This window comes from Aulonocara sp. 'chitande type north' Nkhata Bay, linkage group LG3 (assembly GCF_057382095.1).
Source record: "Aulonocara sp. 'chitande type north' Nkhata Bay isolate Kocher_YH1m ecotype deep benthic linkage group LG3, A_spYH_male_GT1.1, whole genome shotgun sequence".
In the NCBI taxonomy this organism is placed as follows: domain Eukaryota; kingdom Metazoa; phylum Chordata; class Actinopteri; order Cichliformes; family Cichlidae; genus Aulonocara; species Aulonocara sp. 'chitande type north' Nkhata Bay.
In genome coordinates, this window is record NC_141346.1 from 7,164,294 (window position 1) to 7,183,592 (window position 19,299).

The window sequence follows — 19,299 nt, forward strand, 5'->3', positions numbered from 1 at the left end:
AAGATTTCTGCCTCTTTTATTTTTTATTCTGAGATCTGCTTCTGTTCTAAAGATTTCTCTACAACTGTGAAACTGTGAAAACCATCTGTTGCCTTCTATAGAGGTCATGTTGTGTGTGTTGTCTTTTTTGTCCACTCAGACTGTCATGTAGACGTAGAGGAGGGGGTGGAGTTTGCAAAGCTGCCTTTCCAAACAACAGCTGAGCTTCCTGAAAAGGCCACAGTGAAGTGGGAACGATATAAACCAGAATACATGATGGTGCACATGTGTCAGAGTGGATCTGACCAGCCTCACAAACAGCACCAGGTTTACAGAGACCGAACAAGAGTGAATGAAGACCTGCTGAAAACTGGAGACCTCAGTCTGACCCTGAAACAGCCCACAGAGAGAGACAGTGGAGAATACAGCTGTGTGGTCATCAGTGGGGACATCTGGAGGAAACAAACAGTGCTGCTCACAGTCACAGGTTTGTTTGTGTCTTTACTCTGATATGTAAGTTAATGCACCGTTAAATGGCTGTTACGATTTCAGAATAATTAAAGAAAGAAATGCAACCATAGAAAAATTAGCATTAACAGAGCAATAACGACAGATGTTCATGAGTCAGTATTTGAGTAGTGAGGGAGGGGCTTTAGTGCTGGTATTTTTCAGTATGATGATATGAGGTTAGAAGCTCCGGCTCGTTTTCTGTCTTGCCCATCAGAAGATGTTCTGTTTTTGGTGTGACTGGGCTTCCTATGAGGGCTCATGACTCTCGTTCACCACCATTTGGTGTAGAGCTCCTGTAGATGGGGTGGTTTTGTAATCCTTTCACCTGAGCTGACAAGCCTCAGCTGGTGCTGCTCGTTTTTTAGGCTATGGGTGCTAAACATTAGAGTTTAAGTGTACTCAGTTTAGGCAGAAGCCCAACAGAGAAAGGTAAACCACAGATAACCACAGTAAACATACTCAGTATGGGATTTTACGTTTCACTAAGGTCAATAAATCCTGACTGTGATGAACTTTGCTGATATTATATCTTCCTGGGTCCTGTACTACAAAGCAAGGTCAGCATCCAGTTCCATCAGTGTAATAGAGATTTAGCAACAGCTAAAAGAAATAAAAGCCTGTGTACAGTTTCAAAAACCTTAAATTAATAAACACATAGTTGTGACAAGGCGATGCACAGTTTGTGCTTCGCTCAGTGGTTTCAGTAAAGTATGGCTGAACCTGCACATATAGAACATATTCCGCCAGCACAGGATCTGTGATGCTTTTAAAACATGCTGGAAATAAAAGAATCACTGAAAACATGACGGTTCCAAGTGATTTTAAAACAAAACTCTGAAAATAACCAGCAGTTTGAGTTGTTGTTGTCTCAGCTGCAGACTCGCTGCTGTTCGAAGGTTTGAGAGATTTTGCTGTAAGGGTCTGTGTTGAACAGCAGAGCTGGAAAACATCCTCCAGCCTAACAGTCATAAACAGGATTGATGTCCACAACCAAGGCGTTTGACTTTATCCAGTCGAGCTTGAGAGAGATCATTCGGCTTCATTGAGCTGTACTGTGGTTTTGATAGAATCTTTTTTCCCCCCATAATATTTTCTTTGCCTGTTGCAAGCCATTATCACAGGGTAGCATGCAAAGTTCCCTTATACTATTAGTTAAAAACTGAAGTTCCTTTAAGTCCATACATTTTAAACGTCTCATGTAGACTGTCACAGTCCATTCCCTATCGGTTTGTTTGCAAAAGAAGAAGAAGAAGAAGAAGAAGAAGAAGAAGAAGAGTACTCGCAAGCTGGAATATTAAACAAATTATTAAACTGAAAATATCATTTTAGCTTGTTGTTATTTTCCTGCTTGTTTGTTATGTTTTTCAACAACAAAGATGGCATTAATCTGCTTCCCACTAGCATTCACATAAAATTGTAATGATGCTTATATTAATGGGGCTTTAAAAGCAATTTGACTGCATCCCAGTGTTTATTAAACCACTTTAGAATTTGTCTAGCGGTGTGAAGGGACATATTAGCATCAAACAATATTGGGCCATAATGAGGGAATACTGTTTGGACCATAGGATACATCTGGTCCTATAAAATGGTCTCATATTCTTTGGTAGCTACTCATAATGCACTGCAATCATGGGACCTATTGTCTCATGAGCTGGATGTCTATACTATTATAGGACCCCTGCCATCCTGTTAAACAGTCTGCAACAGTCATTGCATTTTGAATGCAGTCTTTTATTTTCTCCAGACTGAAGCTCATTTAGACTTAGAGAAATGACCAAAAGAAAATCATTTTACTGTCTTTCAGTTATTCAGAGGTTGTTTGTGTGTGTGTGTGTGTGTGTGTGTGTGTGTGTGTGTGTGTGTTTTAGTTCTGCTTGCTTTGTTAAAACATATTTAATATAACAGCATAGTAATTTTCAGTGCAGCACTTATTCTCCAAGCTGTTCTATGTCTATAAATATGTGAAACTGAATTTCAAAACAAATATATATTACTTATATATTTTATTTGCTTTTAATGTGTGTAAAATGTAACTCAGCTTTAATTTGTTATCGATGTAAGTCATGATTTTATTATCAAGTACAATATTTGTAGGCTTTTAAAATTAAAACCCAAACATTGAGTATTTAAAAAAATAAAAACATTACCTGCCTTTTTTTATGGCAAAATGACAAAAAAAAAAAAAGAAGGTTTGAGAGTAAAGAGGAAATATAAAACCTGAATTCAAACATCCGCTCAGTCTGTGTACAAACAGTAATGCAGTGTAGGTGTCCTGTTTTAGGATTTTACTTTAACGCCTACTGAATATTTTAATTGTTTCAGAAATCTAAGGTTCTACCTGTTATTAATACTCACCAGGGAAACACAAAGACATCATAACTCTATGAATCATGCATCAAAACTATGAACTATAACCAAACAAAGACTGTTGAATAAGGAGAATGACACAGTGATGAAGTAGATTAAGTGTGCATAGACCAGCAGGATGATGGTCAATAGTGCTTCTGTGCTCTGCTCCTCAGACTGTGGCTCAACCCAGCTCACTGTCATCTGGGCTTCCCCGAACTCTGGAGTTAGCACATCTCCTGTGTTATTGAAAACTCTCTGCAGGACCTCACTGGACCAGTTTTCACTGATTATGTCTGAGGAAGGAAGCGAGTTTTGTGTGTCTGACTGTCTTGTGTCTCCTCTGCAGGGAGAGTTCAGGTCCAGGATCAAACAGGGGACATCAGGAACAGAAGCAGCTCCATTGATCCGACTCCTCTGATGGCTGATCAATCAGTTTGATCTGTGTGTTCTTTGATTATTGATCAGTGATGTCAGAGTGGAGTCAGTGTGATGTTGTTGTGTGTTTGAGACTTTTAGTGTCCATGAAGGTCTCTGCTGCCGTAGATCCTCTGAACTGTGACAGAGGTCTCACTCTGGAGGAAACTCTCAGCACTTTCCAGCAGCTCCTCCATCATGGAGGACGTTCCCTCACTGTAACAGGTGGAGGAGAGAGGAGAGGAAGCACAGGTGGATCCTCTGAGGAAGAGGAGCGTCCTACAAACCACATGATCACATGACCAGAGGGGCGTGGCCTTCAGTGGTAGTAATAAAGGAACAGTCCACATGTTCCACTTTGAAGGCTCATCTCCAACAAAGCTGACCTGCGATCACTTTGACTCAGTATGATGGATTGTTTGGATTGTTTGTAAGGACGGGAACTGATGAGAATTTAGTGATTCAAATTCCTTATCGATTCTCATTGGCTCCACTTTGAGAGTCACCACCATGTCAAAGCAGCTTATCAAAGACATTACATTCATGCATATTAAATACATGCTGTGGGCCAAATGTTTGTGCATGTGGGAGGTGTTTCCCATCTTTGTTGTGATGAGTGTTTACTCAAAAAAAGTAAGTTAAAAACATTATTACACCTAATACACAGAAGACTTTTCTTGAAAGTAACACAGTACATTACTTAATTACTCTAAGGTAAAACAGCAACAGTTTGGGTTTTCCTCCTTTGACACAGAAACTAAAACTGAAATCAAAATTCAAATTCAAATGTTTTTTTTTTAAATTTGTCACATACACAGTCATACACAGTACGATATGTAGTGAAATGCTTGGACAACTGCTCGTGACCTAAAGAAAACAAAAAAGGAAAAGGCTATGAATAAGATAGGAAATAAATATGAAAAATTAAAAAGGGTAAATTTAACTAGGAAGGAATAAAATATAATAAATCAATAACTGATAAGGTCCAATTGGATTACTGGGACTCTCGATTCCCATCCCTAAGCATTTGTAGGGATGGAGTGGGGGAACTGTGTAGGCCCCACAGAGTGGTACTTTACCTTTAGTGTGCCATTAGACTGGACTTCTATAAGCTCTAACTGCTTGTTCACAGGTGCTTTTTCCATTTCTGTTACGGAGCAGTTCAAAACTAGCCATGAGAAGATCAACAGGATGATATGAAACAACAAGGCAAAGGAGAATTATTTGTCATGGTCCTGGGTCATTTAGACCCAGTGTTCCCTGATTTCTCGTGTTTCTTTATCATGTTGAGTTCATTTGTTATTCTAGGAGTTATTCTATGGTTCATAAGTTGTTCAGTTTAGTTTATTGCCTTTCCCCTCGTGTCTTTACGCCCTGTGTCTCCCTGTGTGTAGAGTTCTGGTTCCTGTTTACACTCCTTGTGCTTTATTCCATGTTTCCCCAGCCCATCATGTCTGTGCTCTCCCTGATGCTCCTCAGTGTTCTCTCTCCCCCTACAGTCTGCGTCTCTGTGTATTTCCTGTTTTACTTTGAAGGTCTGTGTCTTACCTCAGTGTATTCTGCTTTGCTTCCTTGTCTCGTTGTGCCCAATCAGTTCCAGCTGTGTTGGCACCTGTTGCACATTTCCTCATGTTCCTGTCTGTGTTTTTATAGTGTGTGTCATCTCGTGCTTGTTGCTGGTTCGTCTGTCACCACCTTATGAATAAAACTCACTTGTATCTCAGCTGTGCCTGCATCTTGGGTCCTAACTCTCAACCTCCATGACATTATTAGAAGAAAAGAATGGTAACAGCAGAGGCTGATCCCTATCAGTCCAATGAATGGTCACTTTATTTTCAGGACTTAGGGTTACCATTTACTCAAAGCATGTTTGTAGGGCGGTGCTCACATTCAGACGCTGTCAGACTCGGAGCCATGGCTCTGTGGTACATGCACACACCTCTGCCATTCAAAGATTCTTTGTATAGAGGTTATTTCATTCAACACTCAGCTGTAAATTTGGTCTTTTTCAATGTTGCATTCAGTTTATATTTTTACATCTCACAGCGCTGCATTCACACCTGTAAAGGGTAACAATGTAACAGATGTGTAACAGTGAGCTGTGCCGGAAACAGAAGTATAAAGCTCGTCTTTGATTCCAGCTGTGCTGCCGTGTAATTACAGCAGAGATGTCTGCGATATGTAATCTGTGTAAGGTAGCAGCAGCCCTACAACGTGGAACTACAACAGTTACATATGCTGGAATTATTACTTTCTGGTATGCAGTGCTGAGACCACACCATCATATTTTCTAATGTTGTTTTTCTTCCAGCTGCTACCAAAGCCATCAGCTCCTTGTTGCTGCTTTCAAGCTTTTAAAGCACAAAACTCCGAGTCCATCCAGTAAAATGCTTCCATTCACGTGCTTTCCATTCACCAGATCTGGTTGACATTCCTGTTGTCAGCATGCCAATTGCACGCTCCCTCATTGCTTGTGGCATCTGTGGCATTTTGCTGTGAGACAAAACTGCACATTCCAGGGTGGCCTTTTGTTGTGGGCAGTCTGAGGTACACCTGTGCACTACTCATGATGTCAGATCAGCATCCTGATGTGGCACACCTGTGAGGTGGGATGGATTATCTCAATATAGCAGATGTGCCCACTACCACACATTTGGACTGATTTGTGACCACTGTTTGGGAGGGATGGTTATATTGTGTATCTGGAATGAATTTTAGGTCTCTACGTCCATCCCATGGGGAATGGGAGCAGTAACAAAGGTGTTGCGTTTATATTTTTGTTGAGTGTATATATAAAACTTCACAGTTGTGTCACTTCCACTTTTGTGTTTTCCTTAATTTTGTTATTACTGTCCACTTACACAGTTTCTGTGATTGTGCTGTATTTAAATATACTTGATTTATTTCAAAATAGTCTGAGATCAGTTCGTAGTGTCTTCAAATGTCCACTAGATACCACTAATACTCAGTGAACATGGACCGCAAAGTCATATACAAAAGCTTCAATCACCCATCCGGATCATTGAATCAGGTCAGGTGTTCCATCACTTTCATGATCACAGGTGTGTAAAATATGCATGCAGACTGCCTCTACAAATGTTTGTGAAAGAATGGTGTGCTCTCAGGAACACCGTGAATGCCAGCGTGGTACTGTGACGGGTCATGAAACAGAAATTTTAAGCTAGAATGAGACAGTTGTGTGTTGGTACTGCCTCCTCAGTGTGCGTCTGGATCGTGTTTAGTTCTCGTCTTGTTTGGTTGGTGCTATTTAAGTTGTTTTCTTGTTTTACTTTAGTTTGATTTCTCTGACTGTCATAAAACCTTCATCTGTTTCTGATCTGAAGTCCAGAGTTCAGAGTTCAGAGTGTTTGATTTCATGTGTAGTTAATCATTTCTTCTTCCTGCTGGGATCCTTTGTCCTTTATTTCTTTGTCGTTCCTGATTGTAGAGCTGAGATAAACATAAAGCACCACTTCTGTTTCCTTCTTTCATTTGCAGAAGAATGTGTCTGCATGTGTTTCTGAGTAAAGTGTGCAGTGATACAAACAGCCTGGTTTACATGTGAACACTTTAATGACAGATTTAGAGCTCAGTGCATGAATCTGAAATAATAACACACATGTACATTTCAGCCTTTGTGCAAACGCACAGTTTCACTGAGTTTTGTTGGTCTTTGAAACAATAATGGTCTCTCAGATTAATCACATCCATATATATCAGGCGCTGTTTGTTTCTTAGTGCAGCTGTTTGTGTTGGTGGAGGTCAAAGGTGTGTTCAGTGTCTCCACAAAAACTCACAGGAGTCTGTGACGTGTCATAAAAAGGTTCTGGCTCAGGCTGAAATCAACACATTGCCACCACAAACTTCATGTTGGTGTGTGTGTGCAGTGTGTAGCATCCATGCTAACATAAACTCACTGAAGCACCAAAGCTTCATGTTTCCGTTTTATTGTGTTTGACTCATACAGTTGCTCCGAGCTGGTTGTAAATGATGGTCATGTGACAGGACTTTGAGCTTTCTGGGTGTCGCTGTGAACCTGGAGCAGTCACACTACGAGGAGGCTGAACGTCCTCCTCTTTCCTCAGAAGTGATCTGTGGCCGGTCGGACTTCATTCCACAGATGTGCTTTAACAAAGTGTGAAGCTGAACTCTGAGCTGTGACAGTGAAGCAGTGTGAGAGTGTCAGTAGATGATCAGCAGAGGAAAGTGAAGCTGCTGTGAGCTGATGTCCTGAAGGGCTTTTAAAGAGTCTCTGAGTTTGACAGGAACATGAAGATGTTTGTGGTGTTTGTGATCCTCCTGCACGGTAAGTACACCTTCCTCTCTCTGCTCTCATCATCAGCTTTTCTTTCATCTCTCTCTCTTTAATGTGTTGAAGTGCAGCAGGAGGAGATTTCCATCAAACAAATGTCAAATTTTACAAGAAGTGGAAATACCACATAAACTTATGAGTTAATATCTGAAGCTGTGAGTGTTATAGATGCTAGTATGACTGACATCTGTAACATTCATGATGAGATCAGAAAAATACATAGTCCTGATATTGAAATGCACAGAAGATGTGATGTGTGCATGGCTATCAGTGAAACTGCCAGAGCAAAGGCTCGGTGCCTTTTAGAAGAAGATGGTGATCCAAATAGTATACCCTGGCCTGATTCAGAGTCCGTGTTTGACCGTGTTCATCCAGCGCTTCTTCAAGGATCACATATACGTCAAGGTCTATCTCTGGGGTGTCAAAGCAATCATCTCTGGTCACATTACAACAAAGACAAGAAGCTGCAGCTGAAGTAGCAGCTACGGAAGAAGTCATTAAGATAATAAAAACAGCATCAGTGTGAGGACGAAATAAGAGATCTTGAAGTTGAAGATGCAAGGAAAAGAGCTCAATTTCTAACAGAGAGCACCTCAATAAAGACAAGGTTAGAAGAAAAGAGAAAGGAAGTGGAACTATTGAAAGAATTGCAAAAGCATAATGCAGCACAAGCAAGATTGAAGGTGTATGCTGAAAATGTGAAAAGTGAGAAAGAAGAAAAACCTTCTGTTCATTCCCAAGTAAGACAAGATAGTTCCTTCCTGCAACCAAGCTTTCCAAATGTGAACTTGAAACCATTCATCCCCGCTCAAGTTAGCGCTCTGTCCTGACAGGAGATGCTTGTTGAGCAATGTATTCTGGTACTTTGCAGAGCAATCAAAGACAACGGATCTGTCTGGCTTCTGAGGATGGTAGACGCCATGGTGAGGAATGTACCACGCTGGTTGATTATTTAGCTGAGCCTCTGGCACTTTCTCTGCATCACCTCTCTTTATGAGCTCTTGCACGTAATCCTTGTAGTAGCGATCGTCTTTTCTCAAGCGCCTTTCTAGAGATCAACATCGAAGATCCAAAACTCAAAGTCACAACAGTATTCGCAGCTAAGGCAAAAGAAGAAAAATCCATTTTGGAACGTCTGGAAAAATTCTCAGATTGGATGAGAATTGTGAAAGCAATAGCAAGATTAAGATGACGTGTAAAGTATGTAAAGAACCCAAAATTAATGTCCAATGAAAGTACTACATTGGAAGAAAGGAAAGAAGTGGTGGGAGGAAGACTTACAAAAGCATCAATCCATCCCAACATCAAACATCCAGCCATTCTGCCAAAGAAACATCATGTCTCGCACCTACTCATTAAACATTTTCATGAGAAGACGCATCAGCAAGGCCGAGGGATGACAGTAGATGAGCTAAGGTCCAATGGCATATGGGTAATTGGCTGCAGTACTGAAGTATCGTCATTTATATACAAATGTGTCAAATGTAGAAAGTACAGGAAAGGCAATCAAGAACAAAGGATGGTTGACCTGCTACCAGAAAGACTGGAAGCTACCCCTCCATTTACATACAGCGGTATGGACTGCTTCGGACCATTCTGTGTAAAAGAAGGGAGGAAAGACTTGAAGAGATATGGACTCTTGTTTACATGTATGTGCTTGAGAGCTATACATATAGAAGTCCTAGATGATCTCAGTACAGACTGTTTTCTCAATGCACTCCGTTGTTTCATAACAGTACGTGGCAATGTAGGTCAGCTGCATTGTGATCAATGCATCAATTTTATCAGTGCAAGAAACGAAAGCTTCTAACGCAAGCAACTCAAGAGAAGGTCAGAGAGCTGGGAATAACTTTCGTTTTCAACCCACCTGCTTCTAGCCACATGGGAGGAGTCTGGGAGAGGCAGATTCGGACAATAAGAAATATTCTGAAATCCATTCTTGACCAGTCAGCTTCAAGATTAGACACTTCATCATTGAGAACGTTCGTGTATGAAGCCATGGCAATAGTTAATAGTCAACCACTAACTGTAGAGTCTATCAACGACCCTGTAGAACGGGAGCCGTTGACACCCAACCATATTTTGATGATGAAATCAGCAGTGATCTCATCACCACCTGGAGAATTTGCTAAAGAAGATCTCTACCTCCAGAAAAGATGGAAACCAGTACAGTATTTGGCAAATGTATTTTGGACTAGGTGGAGAAAGGAATATCTGTTAAACCTGCAACACAGAAGCAAATGGAATAAAACCAGAAGAAATGCAAAAGTAAATGACATTGTGTTATTACAAGAAGACTGTCTTCCAAGAAACCAATGGAAACTCGCTAAAGTTGTGGAAGTTCAGGAACTCCAGGAGCTGACGGCAGAGTCAGAAAAGTTAAGCTTCTCATCACTGACTCTACTAGAGACAATAAGGGGAAGCACACAACTAAGACGATTTTAGAGAGACCCATACATAAGACTACACTTTTACTTGAAGCAGAGTAAAGACTAAACATTATGTTTATTGGTTAACCTTTTATAAATTTCATTGTTGGGTTAAATTCCTTTAGGAACACACATGCTGTTGCGATAGCGTGATGGTGGGAGTGTAACAGCTGTTGAAATGTTAGTATTTGACCACTAGGCAGAGCTCTTGTAATGATAATGTAATTAACGCATTTTATTTTGTATGTTTTATTTTTGTGTTGAGCATGTTAACATTTTCCTATTGCATACCGGATTGGTGTACTGTTAATTTGATACATGGAAAATAATCGGTTAATTTTGTAAGTTTAAGGTAAGGGCAGAGGTCACTTCCTGTTTTTAGAAAAAAGGCCAGAGAAGCTGCTCATGGTGACGGTCTAGCCGTGTGAATGTCAAAGAAGAAAAAACAAGTCCTAAGTTCCAAATACACCGGTTTGTCCACTTGCAGGCCAAAGTGGTATGTTTGTTTATATTTTGTGAATTTTATATCGCAATATGTTTTAATGCTGAAATACAATTTCCTTGTACATTTGTATTCACCAGTTCTACAGTGTACCTGTGTACGTTAAGAGAAGCACAGTAAACATCAGTACAGAAGAACTCTCGTGTTTCTCTTGTATGTGTACAAGCCGGCATAATGCAAATGTACTGTTTATAAGATTGGGAAACCTGCAGTCAGCTGAGACTGAAGAAGTAACTTGGATGAGTGACGAAAGGTTTCTCTCACTGAAAACGCTACGTCCAGATGAACAGAATCAACTTTTGAGGTCTAAACTTGATCTTTACCTCAAAGTCACACATGGAGTCTCTGTCTGTCCTCAGTTTCCCAGCATGCCTCAGCTGCTTTGGAGATGTATGAGGGGGACTCATTCCACCTGCCCTGTGAATTTGACACTTTCGACTTGAGTGACCCCACAGTGGTGTGGAGTCGCTCTGACGTCAGTCCTTCAACTGTCCACCAGCGTCAGCTTCAAGGAGACGAACTGAAAGATCAAAACCAGCGTTACAGCGGCCGAACATCCATGAAGACTGACGCTCTGGAAACTGGAGACCTCAGCTTGACCCTGACCAACTTCCAACTGTCTGACAGCGCCACCTACACCTGCTCCATCAGAGACCCTATATTTGGCTACGAGAGACTAGGAGATGTGCAGCTGCAGGTCAAAGGTCAACAACAAACACATGCTGTAGACAAATCTGACATCACTCAGATAAAACGTTATTACTTTAAAACTTTACTTTAATAAGAAATAACCATGTTACTCTAGGCTCTTTCACACAAGTATAGGCCTGTTCAGTAAATTCACTAATTACATTCCGTCAAAGGTCAAAAGTCTTACTTGTCTTTATGTTTCTACACAGAACGGTTTCCATCCTGGGCCAAAGCTCTCCTGGTTCTCCTGGTTCTTCTTGTGGTTTCTGGAGGTCTTTTATTTCATTTCCGGCACCATTTTAAGTCAGGTTAGTCTTTCCTACAACACCTACCCATAACCCTTTTGGCCAAACCAAAAGAGTGAGTGATCGGAGGCTGTGATCACCACACACTTATGGTCCCAGAAGTGCAATGAGTCCAAGGCTTAACTGAAAAAAATGGGCGCATCAAAGTGTTAGATGTTGTTTTATGCAATAGTCAATTAAAAGCTTGAGCTCTTGAACAAGTCTCCTGGAGAGGGGCTAAACTTTGTCTCAGTCTGGAGTTGCCCTTGGTGAGAGGTGGCAGGCTGAGGTGGGTAACTTAGCATTCCCTCAGTTTGCTGCCTGTATGTTGAAGTTTTTCCCAGTGGATGAGAGAGTTTTCTTTTTCTCTGCGCCTTTGGGTCAGGGATTGGGACCTGACTGTCGTCTGCACTTATGTGCCAAACGACAGATCAGAGTACCCGGCCTTCTTAGAGTCTTTAACTGTATGTAAATTATGTCAATTTGTTAATTTATTGTGTTATGTATGTTATTTCTTTCTTTCGCCTTTAAGTGACAAAAAAGGAGGTTAAGAAAATGTGCAAAGAAGCTAAGAGAAGCCGTAAGATAAATAAGTCATAAGGAAGATTAAATAAGTTGTTTCATAGTGAAAGGGAGCTGCAAAGAAGATAAAGAAGAAGTTGGGAATTGTTTTTCGTTAAGTTTTTGTTTCTAAAGCAGACTCCTCTCACAGTCATGTGCAGCCAGCATGGTACATTTAACTGTGTTCTGTTTATTGCACATTTGTTAACTTTATTTTAAATTTTTGTTTGTTGTATTTATGTTTGATCATTCTGCGCATTTATGTAATGACAGTTTGACGGTGGATTTTATAGTGAATTGATGGAGAAGTGTGACGGAAGAATAAATCCATCTGTAAACAAAGAACCGTGGTTTCATGTATTACCTGAGTCAGACTTGGTTCACCTAAACATATAGTGAATGTCCACAGGGAATGCCTGGCAGAGGCCGCAGTCAACAAGATCTTCAACTCTCACCTTCAAGAGCACTCCAAGGGAGACTGGGGACATTAAGTCCAAATGGTCTGGATGTTCAGCACCTGCATTGCTGAAGCTGTTGCACTGACCTGCAGCCACAAGGTAGCTGGTGGTGGTGGCAACCCCAAAACCAGATGGTGGACACCAGAAGTGAAGGGAACCATCAGGCTGAAGGAGTGCTATCAGGCTTGGTCAGCCTGTTGGACTGGGATCAGTCTATACAGTGGGGCAAAAAAGTATTTAGTCAGCCACCGATTGTGCAAGTTCCCCCACTTAAAATAATGACAGAGGTCAGTAATTTGCACCAGAGGTACACTTCAACTGTGAGAGACAGAATGTGAAAAAGAAATCCATGAATTCACATGGTAGGATTTGTAAAGAATTTATTCGTAAATTAGGGTGGAAAATAAGTATTTGGTCACCTTAAACATGGAAAATCTCTGGCTCTCACAGACCTGTAACGTCTTCTGTAAGACGCTTTTCTGTCCCCCACTCGTTACCTGTATGAATGGCACCTGTTTGAACTCATCATCTGTATAAAAGACACCTGTCCACAGCCTCAAACAGTCAGACTCCAAACTCCGCCATGGCCAAGACCAAAGAGCTTTCGAAGGACACCAGGAAAAGTATTGTAGACCTGCACCAGACTGGGAAGAGTGAATCTACAATAGGCAAGCAGCTTGGTGTGAAAAAATCAACTGTGGGAGCAATCATCAGAAAATGGAAGACATACAAGACCACTGATAATCTCCCACGATCTGGGGCTCCACGCAAGATCTCATCCCGTGGGGTCAAAATGATCTTGAGAACGGTGAGCAAAGATCCCAGAACCACACGGGGGGACCTGGTGAATGACCTGCAGAGAGCTGGGACCAAAGTAACAAAGGTCACCATCAGTAACACACTACAACGGCAGGGAATCAAATCCCGCAGTGCCAGACGTGTTCCGCTGCTGAAGCCAGTGCATGTCCAGGCCCGTCTGAAGTTTGCCAGAGAGCACATGGATGATACAGCAGAGGATTGGGAGAATGTCATGTGGTCAGATGAAACCAAAGTAGAACTTTTTGGTATAAACTCAATTCGTCGTGTTTGGAGGACGAAGAATACTGAGTTGCATCCCAAGAACACCATACCTACTGTGAAGCATGGGGGTGGAAACATCATGCTATGGGGCTGTTTTTCTGCCAAGGGGACAGGACGACTGATCTGTGTTAAGGACAGAATGAATGGGGCCATGTATCGTGAGATTTTGAGCCAAAACCTCCTTCCATCAGTGAGAACTTTGAAGATGAAACGAGGCTGGGTCTTCCAACATGACAATGATCCAAAACACACCGCCCGGGCAACAAAGGAGTGGCTCCGTAAGAAGCATTTGAAAGTCCTGGAGTGGCCTAGCCAGTCTCCAGACCTCAACCCCATAGAAAATCTGTGGCGGGAGTTGAAAGTCCGTGTTGCTCGGCGACAGCCCCAAAACATCACTGCTCTCGAGAAGATCTGCATGGAGGAATGGGCCAAAATACCAGCTACTGTGTGCAAACCTGGTAAAGACCTATAGTAAACGTTTGACCTCTGTTATTGCCAACAAAGGTTATGTTACAAAGTATTGAGTTGTATTTTTGTTATTGACCAAATACTTACCAAAAACAAATCCTACCATGTGAATTCATGGATTTTTTTTTCACATTCTGTCTCTCACAGTTGAAGTGTACCTCTGGTGCAAATTACTGACCTCTGTCATCATTTTAAGTGGGGGAACTTGCACAATCGGTGGCTGACTAAATACTTTTTTGCCCCACTGTAGGTATTGACAGGCCAAGCAGAACAGTGATCAGGCAGGGGCTGAAGCAAAAACTTGGGTTTGGGAAGAGTTCGGAGAGGCCATGGAAAAAGCCTGGAGGGTGTGGTCACACTCTTCAGCCTTCCTCGGAAAGTCTATGCCAGGGTGCTGAAAAGGAGAATCCGTCCATTAGTCCAACAAAACAATGGTTCTCAGCTGGAAAAGGGTGGAGTGCCCACGGCACTATTCAGAGAAAGTGGAGAAATTAGCTTTCTCTGAATGGTGGCTGGTCTCTACCTTAGAGAGAGGGTGAGGAGTAGAGCCACTACTACTCCACATAAAAATGGAGCCAGTTGAGTTCCTGGGGGAGACCCATGGCATGTCAGAGAAATTATATCTTTTGGCTGGGCAGTAATATTTAGTGACATCACTAAACATTAACTTAGGCTGTCTTAAAGAGACACCACACATTTGTTATTGTTACACTGAGGAGAGGGAGGCATAGGCTTCTCTGCTTTCCCTGCTGACACCACAACCTGGCCCTGAATAAGCAGAAGAAAATGGATGGATGGCACCAAACTACAACAACAGTAACCTCAAAGTGCTTTATATTGTAAGGCAAAGACCCTACAGTAATGCAGAGAAACCCCAACAATCAAACAACCCCTATGAATAATTACTTTAGCAGCAGTTTGATGCAAAAACTCCCTTGTAACCAGAAGTTACCTGCCAGTAGTTACAGTTCCTTTGGGGACAAAATGCCTGAATGTGGTCATCCACCTTTAATACATAAGTAGACTGGTGCATGAAGTTAAGCAAGGAATTCCTTCGTTGCAAGTTTATCTTGAATGTATTCACTCAAATAATGCAAACTAGGTCCCGCAAAGGGCCCTTTTATCCCAGCGAGTCTCCTCTGCCAGAATCCACAAACTCAACAGCGAAATCAGCCACACTACTCCTCCTCTGTCAGAGTGTCAGCAGTTTTGTGAGCAAGTCAGTGCTAGAGTATTTATCAAAAACCTGATTTAATTTTTCCAGAAAATCCAGAAAAGTTATATTCATGTTACCAGCCAACATCTCCTTGGCCACATGAGCGCCCTTCCTCTGATCAGGTTCACAAGGAAAAATAATTTAGGATTAATGAGTAAGCACTAGTTGACATTGAGTGTGTTAGGGTGCCTGAGTCGTTCAGTCAAGTTTTGTTTTTATAATATTTTAAGTCTTGTTTATTTATTTTTGTTTTCTCTGTGCTGTGCGACTTGTTCCTATGTAGTTATCTGTATTTCTAGTTTAGGTTGTCTGGTGTTTGATCCTGTTCATGCCTGGTCTCGTCTCTGTTTGTCTTGGTCCTGCATCTGTGTGTCCTGCCCTGTTAGGTCCGTCTTGTCTTTGTTTCCCCTCCCCCCAGTCACGTCTCTGTGTTGCTCCCTTGCCTTCTCTTCCCTTGTTCCCCAGTAGTGTCTCTGTCGCTCCTGCCTTTGCCTGTACATAGTCGGCCTGTGTCTCTGTGTGTTTTGCAGCTTTTAGAGACACTTGTTCTGTGTGTACTATGTTTAGCTGTGCTTCCCCTGTCTTGTCAGTTGCTTATGTTCAGCCGTCTTCCCCAGGCGTTTCCTCCCTGCCCTTAATCCCTCTCATATATTTAGAGTCTGCATCTCCCTCTGTCTGGCATTGCATTCTCCCTCATTCCTGGCTGTTCCTTGGCGCTCCGTGGCTGGAGAGAGCCCTCTTCACAGGATCCGTGGCTGCTGCATTCATTGCTGCATTGTTCTTTTCTGCCTTGAAATATTCTCCTGAGCTGGTCCAATATCTGCTTATCCAATATGCGGTTTAGGGCACTCGGAGATGTAAGTGGCTAAAGGAGTGGATGCACTAATGAAAAGTGCTAAAAAAAATTAAAAGAGCTTGTTTATCATTTAAATGTGAGCTTGTTCACCTCTGAAAGATGAAGCAGAACTGAAACACACATAGAGCAGGAAAGAGGGAATGGGAGACAGAGAGAAAGACACAAAAGCAAGTCAATCCAGAAAGGGAAGGGAAGCATGTGACAAGGAAGATGAGGTCATGTGACCATCACAGCTACAGCTGATTTTTTCATGTTGTGCTTTGTTGTCCTTTCAGTTTACAAGGTCGAGGTGGATTCAGGGGTGGAGTCTGTCCAGCTGCCCTGCAAGACCGCAGTTTGTCTGCCCAAAGACGCTAAAGTGGAGTGGACTGATGGTTACAGGAAAGTCCTCGTCTATGAGAATGGTTCTGACCAGCCTGAAGAACAGCATCCATTTTACAGAGACCTAATCAGAATGAAGAGAAACTTGCTGAAAATTGGAGACCTCAGTCTGACCCTGAAATACCCCACAGTCACAAACACCTACACCTGCACCATCTACAGCCGGGAGGGAAACATCCTGCTGAAGAAAGAAGTGCTGCTCAGTGTCAGAGGTCAGTGCTGTAGATACAGGTCAGCCCTGCGATCTGAGAGAGAGTATCCTGAGAGAAAAGGCTCAATGCAATAGCTATGTGTACAGAGGGTTTGAATATGTGACTTACTGAAATTTTGCTTGCTCAGACTGTTTGTGTTGTTTTTTTTTTTTTCTGTGTTTGTGTCAGGGGTGTATGTGCATTGTCTTATTTTTGTTTTAATGTCTAAAACTCAATAAAAAAGTGATTATTAAAAAAATCTGCACACCCTGCACAGATTAGGGCTGCAGTGATGGGGATGCTCTACCAGTCCATCATGATGAATCAGAATCAGAATCAGAATCAGAATGGGTTTATTGCCAGATGTTGAGGTTTACAACATTAGGAAATTGCTGCGGTGCTTCAGTGCAAACAATAAGAATTAAAGTGAAAACAAGACAAAAGTAACGCACTGAAGCACCAGGGCATCCATACACGGCGCCATCTTGGTAGGTAGAGAGAGCTGAGTATGAAAGGGAAGCTGTTGATTTACAGGTTACTCTACATACCTACCCTCACATTTGGTCACAAGCTCTGTGTTGTGACAGAAAGAATAACATTTCCACGTCTCCTTCATGATGTGACAGTGTCAGAGCTGAATGCACTTGTAGAGTATCATGTTTTTATGGCTCACATTTAAAGTGTTGCAGCTCTAATGTACAGCTGTCATATTAGAAATAGAAGCAGCTCTGATTTTAGTGCTCAAAGAAATCTATGAAGTGATGAATTCACACATGAACAGTTTTCTGCAGCGTTCCTCTCGGCCTTATTTGCAGCTCCACTCTTGTTTTTGCTCTAATAATTATTTCTCTCCATGAGCTGTTTCTCTGCCTGAAGGAGGCGCCACTCCATCGCTTCATTTAGTGCAGAACAAGAGTCACATGATGCTGCTCTGAACACCAATCACACTTTGTACAGCTCATGTTGTGTTTGTTGTCCTCTCAGTGTGTCAGGTGGAGGTGGAGGAGGGGGCGGAGTCTGTTCAGCTGCCCTTCAAAACCACACAAAACCTGCCTGAAGATGCTGAAGTGGAGTGGAAATACTATGAGTCTGGTGAAGTCTTTAGCAAAATCATTCATGTGTATGAGAACGGCTCTGACCAGCCTGAAGAACAGCACCAGGATTACAGAGACCGAACGAAGATGAATGAAGACCTGCTGAAAACTGGAGACCTCAGTCTGACCCTGAAACAGCCCACAGAGAGAGACAGTGGGAGATACAGGTGTAGAGTCTACAGTGAGAGGATCTCCAGATTCAAAACAGTGCTGCTCAAGGTCAAAGGTTTGTTTCTCTCTCTCTATCTCTCTCTCTGTGTGTGTGTGCGTGTGTGTGTGTGTGTGTGTGCGTGTGTGTGTGTGTGTGTGTGTGTGTGTGTCTGTCTCTGACTGTCTTGTGTCTCCTCTGCAGGCAGAGTTCAGGTCCAGGATCAAACAGGGGACATCAGGAACAGAAGCAGCTCCATTGATCCGACTCCTCTGATGGCTGATCAATCAGTTTGATCTGTGTGTTCTTTGATTATTGATCAGTGATGTCAGAGTGGAGTCAGTGTGATGTTGTTGTTGTGTGTTTGAGACTTTTAGTGTCCATGAAGGTCTCTGCTGCCGTAGATCCTCTGAACTGTGACAGAGGTCTCACTCTGGAGGAAACTCTCAGCACTTTCCAGCAGCTCCTCCATCATGGAGGACGTTCCCTCACTGTAACAGGTGGAGGAGAGAGGAGAGGAAGCACAGGTGGATCCTCTGAGGAAGAGGAGCGTTCCTGCAAACCACACGATCACATGACCAGAGGACAAGCATGTGCAGAAACACATTAAAGTCAGCCTGTAAACACGTTTGTGTAAATTCTAGCCGTGTGTTTCTGTCACATTCAAATAAAAGCAGAGAAAGCAGAACAAATGCTGAAGCTGTCTGTGTGAAATAAAGGAGTTACAGTACTTCCTTGCTGCACTGTGCTCTCCTCACACTCACACACACACACACAGTAGGGGTGGGTTTTAATAATCGATTTTTCAATTAAAATTGATTTTAACTGGAATAAACCGATATCAATTCATTAAATCTGGAAATCGGTGCTCACACAGACAAGTAAATTTTGCCACGTTTGAAACGTCAAAGCGGTTAACAGAAGGTAACCATCATGGCTACTTTTCTCTGTATCTATGAAGCGCCTTGAGGCGACTTTTGTTGTGATTTGGCGCTATATAAATAAAATTGAATTGAACTGAACAGGACATTTTGATATTTTGAGGGTCTTCCTAGTTCTGTTTTTGAGATACACCAATTTTTATACTGCATGAAAAATTTAAATAAATATTATAATGCAAATTTGCAAAAAAACCCAAAAAACAGCATGTGCATCAAAATACACTATTACAAGCAGTGCAATATGACTTCTGAGCATATATAGAAAACCTTAAAGGCAAACATGACTTTTAAAAACACCAGTATAGGCTTATAAGACCCCCCCCCCCAAAAAAAAACCCCCAAAAAAAAAACAACTACATTTTCCGTGAAAATGACGTCACTTCCATATTCGGGCATGTGATGGTGGACATGTGATAGTTCATGCTGATGGCTA

At 42.0% G+C, this 19,299-nt stretch overlaps 1 protein-coding gene across 3 annotated transcripts in view; it reads left to right on the top strand.

Moving 5' to 3' along the window:
- The window catches only part of LOC147333734 (uncharacterized), a 28,038-nt gene extending 9,817 nt beyond the window's left edge, over positions 1-18,221 (top strand). The window contains exons 1-7 of one of the 3 annotated variants that reach the window (XM_086268503.1): positions 7,376-7,561; positions 10,858-11,202; positions 11,398-11,496; positions 16,387-16,704; positions 17,668-17,780; positions 17,826-18,003; positions 18,130-18,221. In XM_086268503.1, the coding sequence (XP_086124629.1) occupies positions 7,525-7,561; positions 10,858-11,202; positions 11,398-11,496; positions 16,387-16,704; positions 17,668-17,780; positions 17,826-18,003; positions 18,130-18,221 (1,182 nt within the window). In that variant the 5' untranslated portion in view covers positions 7,376-7,524. Of the gene's footprint in view, positions 1-139; positions 467-3,187; positions 3,286-7,375; positions 7,562-10,857; positions 11,203-11,397; positions 11,497-16,386; positions 16,705-17,667; positions 18,004-18,129 lie in introns of those variants that run through there. The other 2 variants (XM_086268511.1, XM_086268495.1) reach the window with 2 other exon arrangements.
- Positions 18,222-19,299: the final 1,078 nt, after the last annotated feature.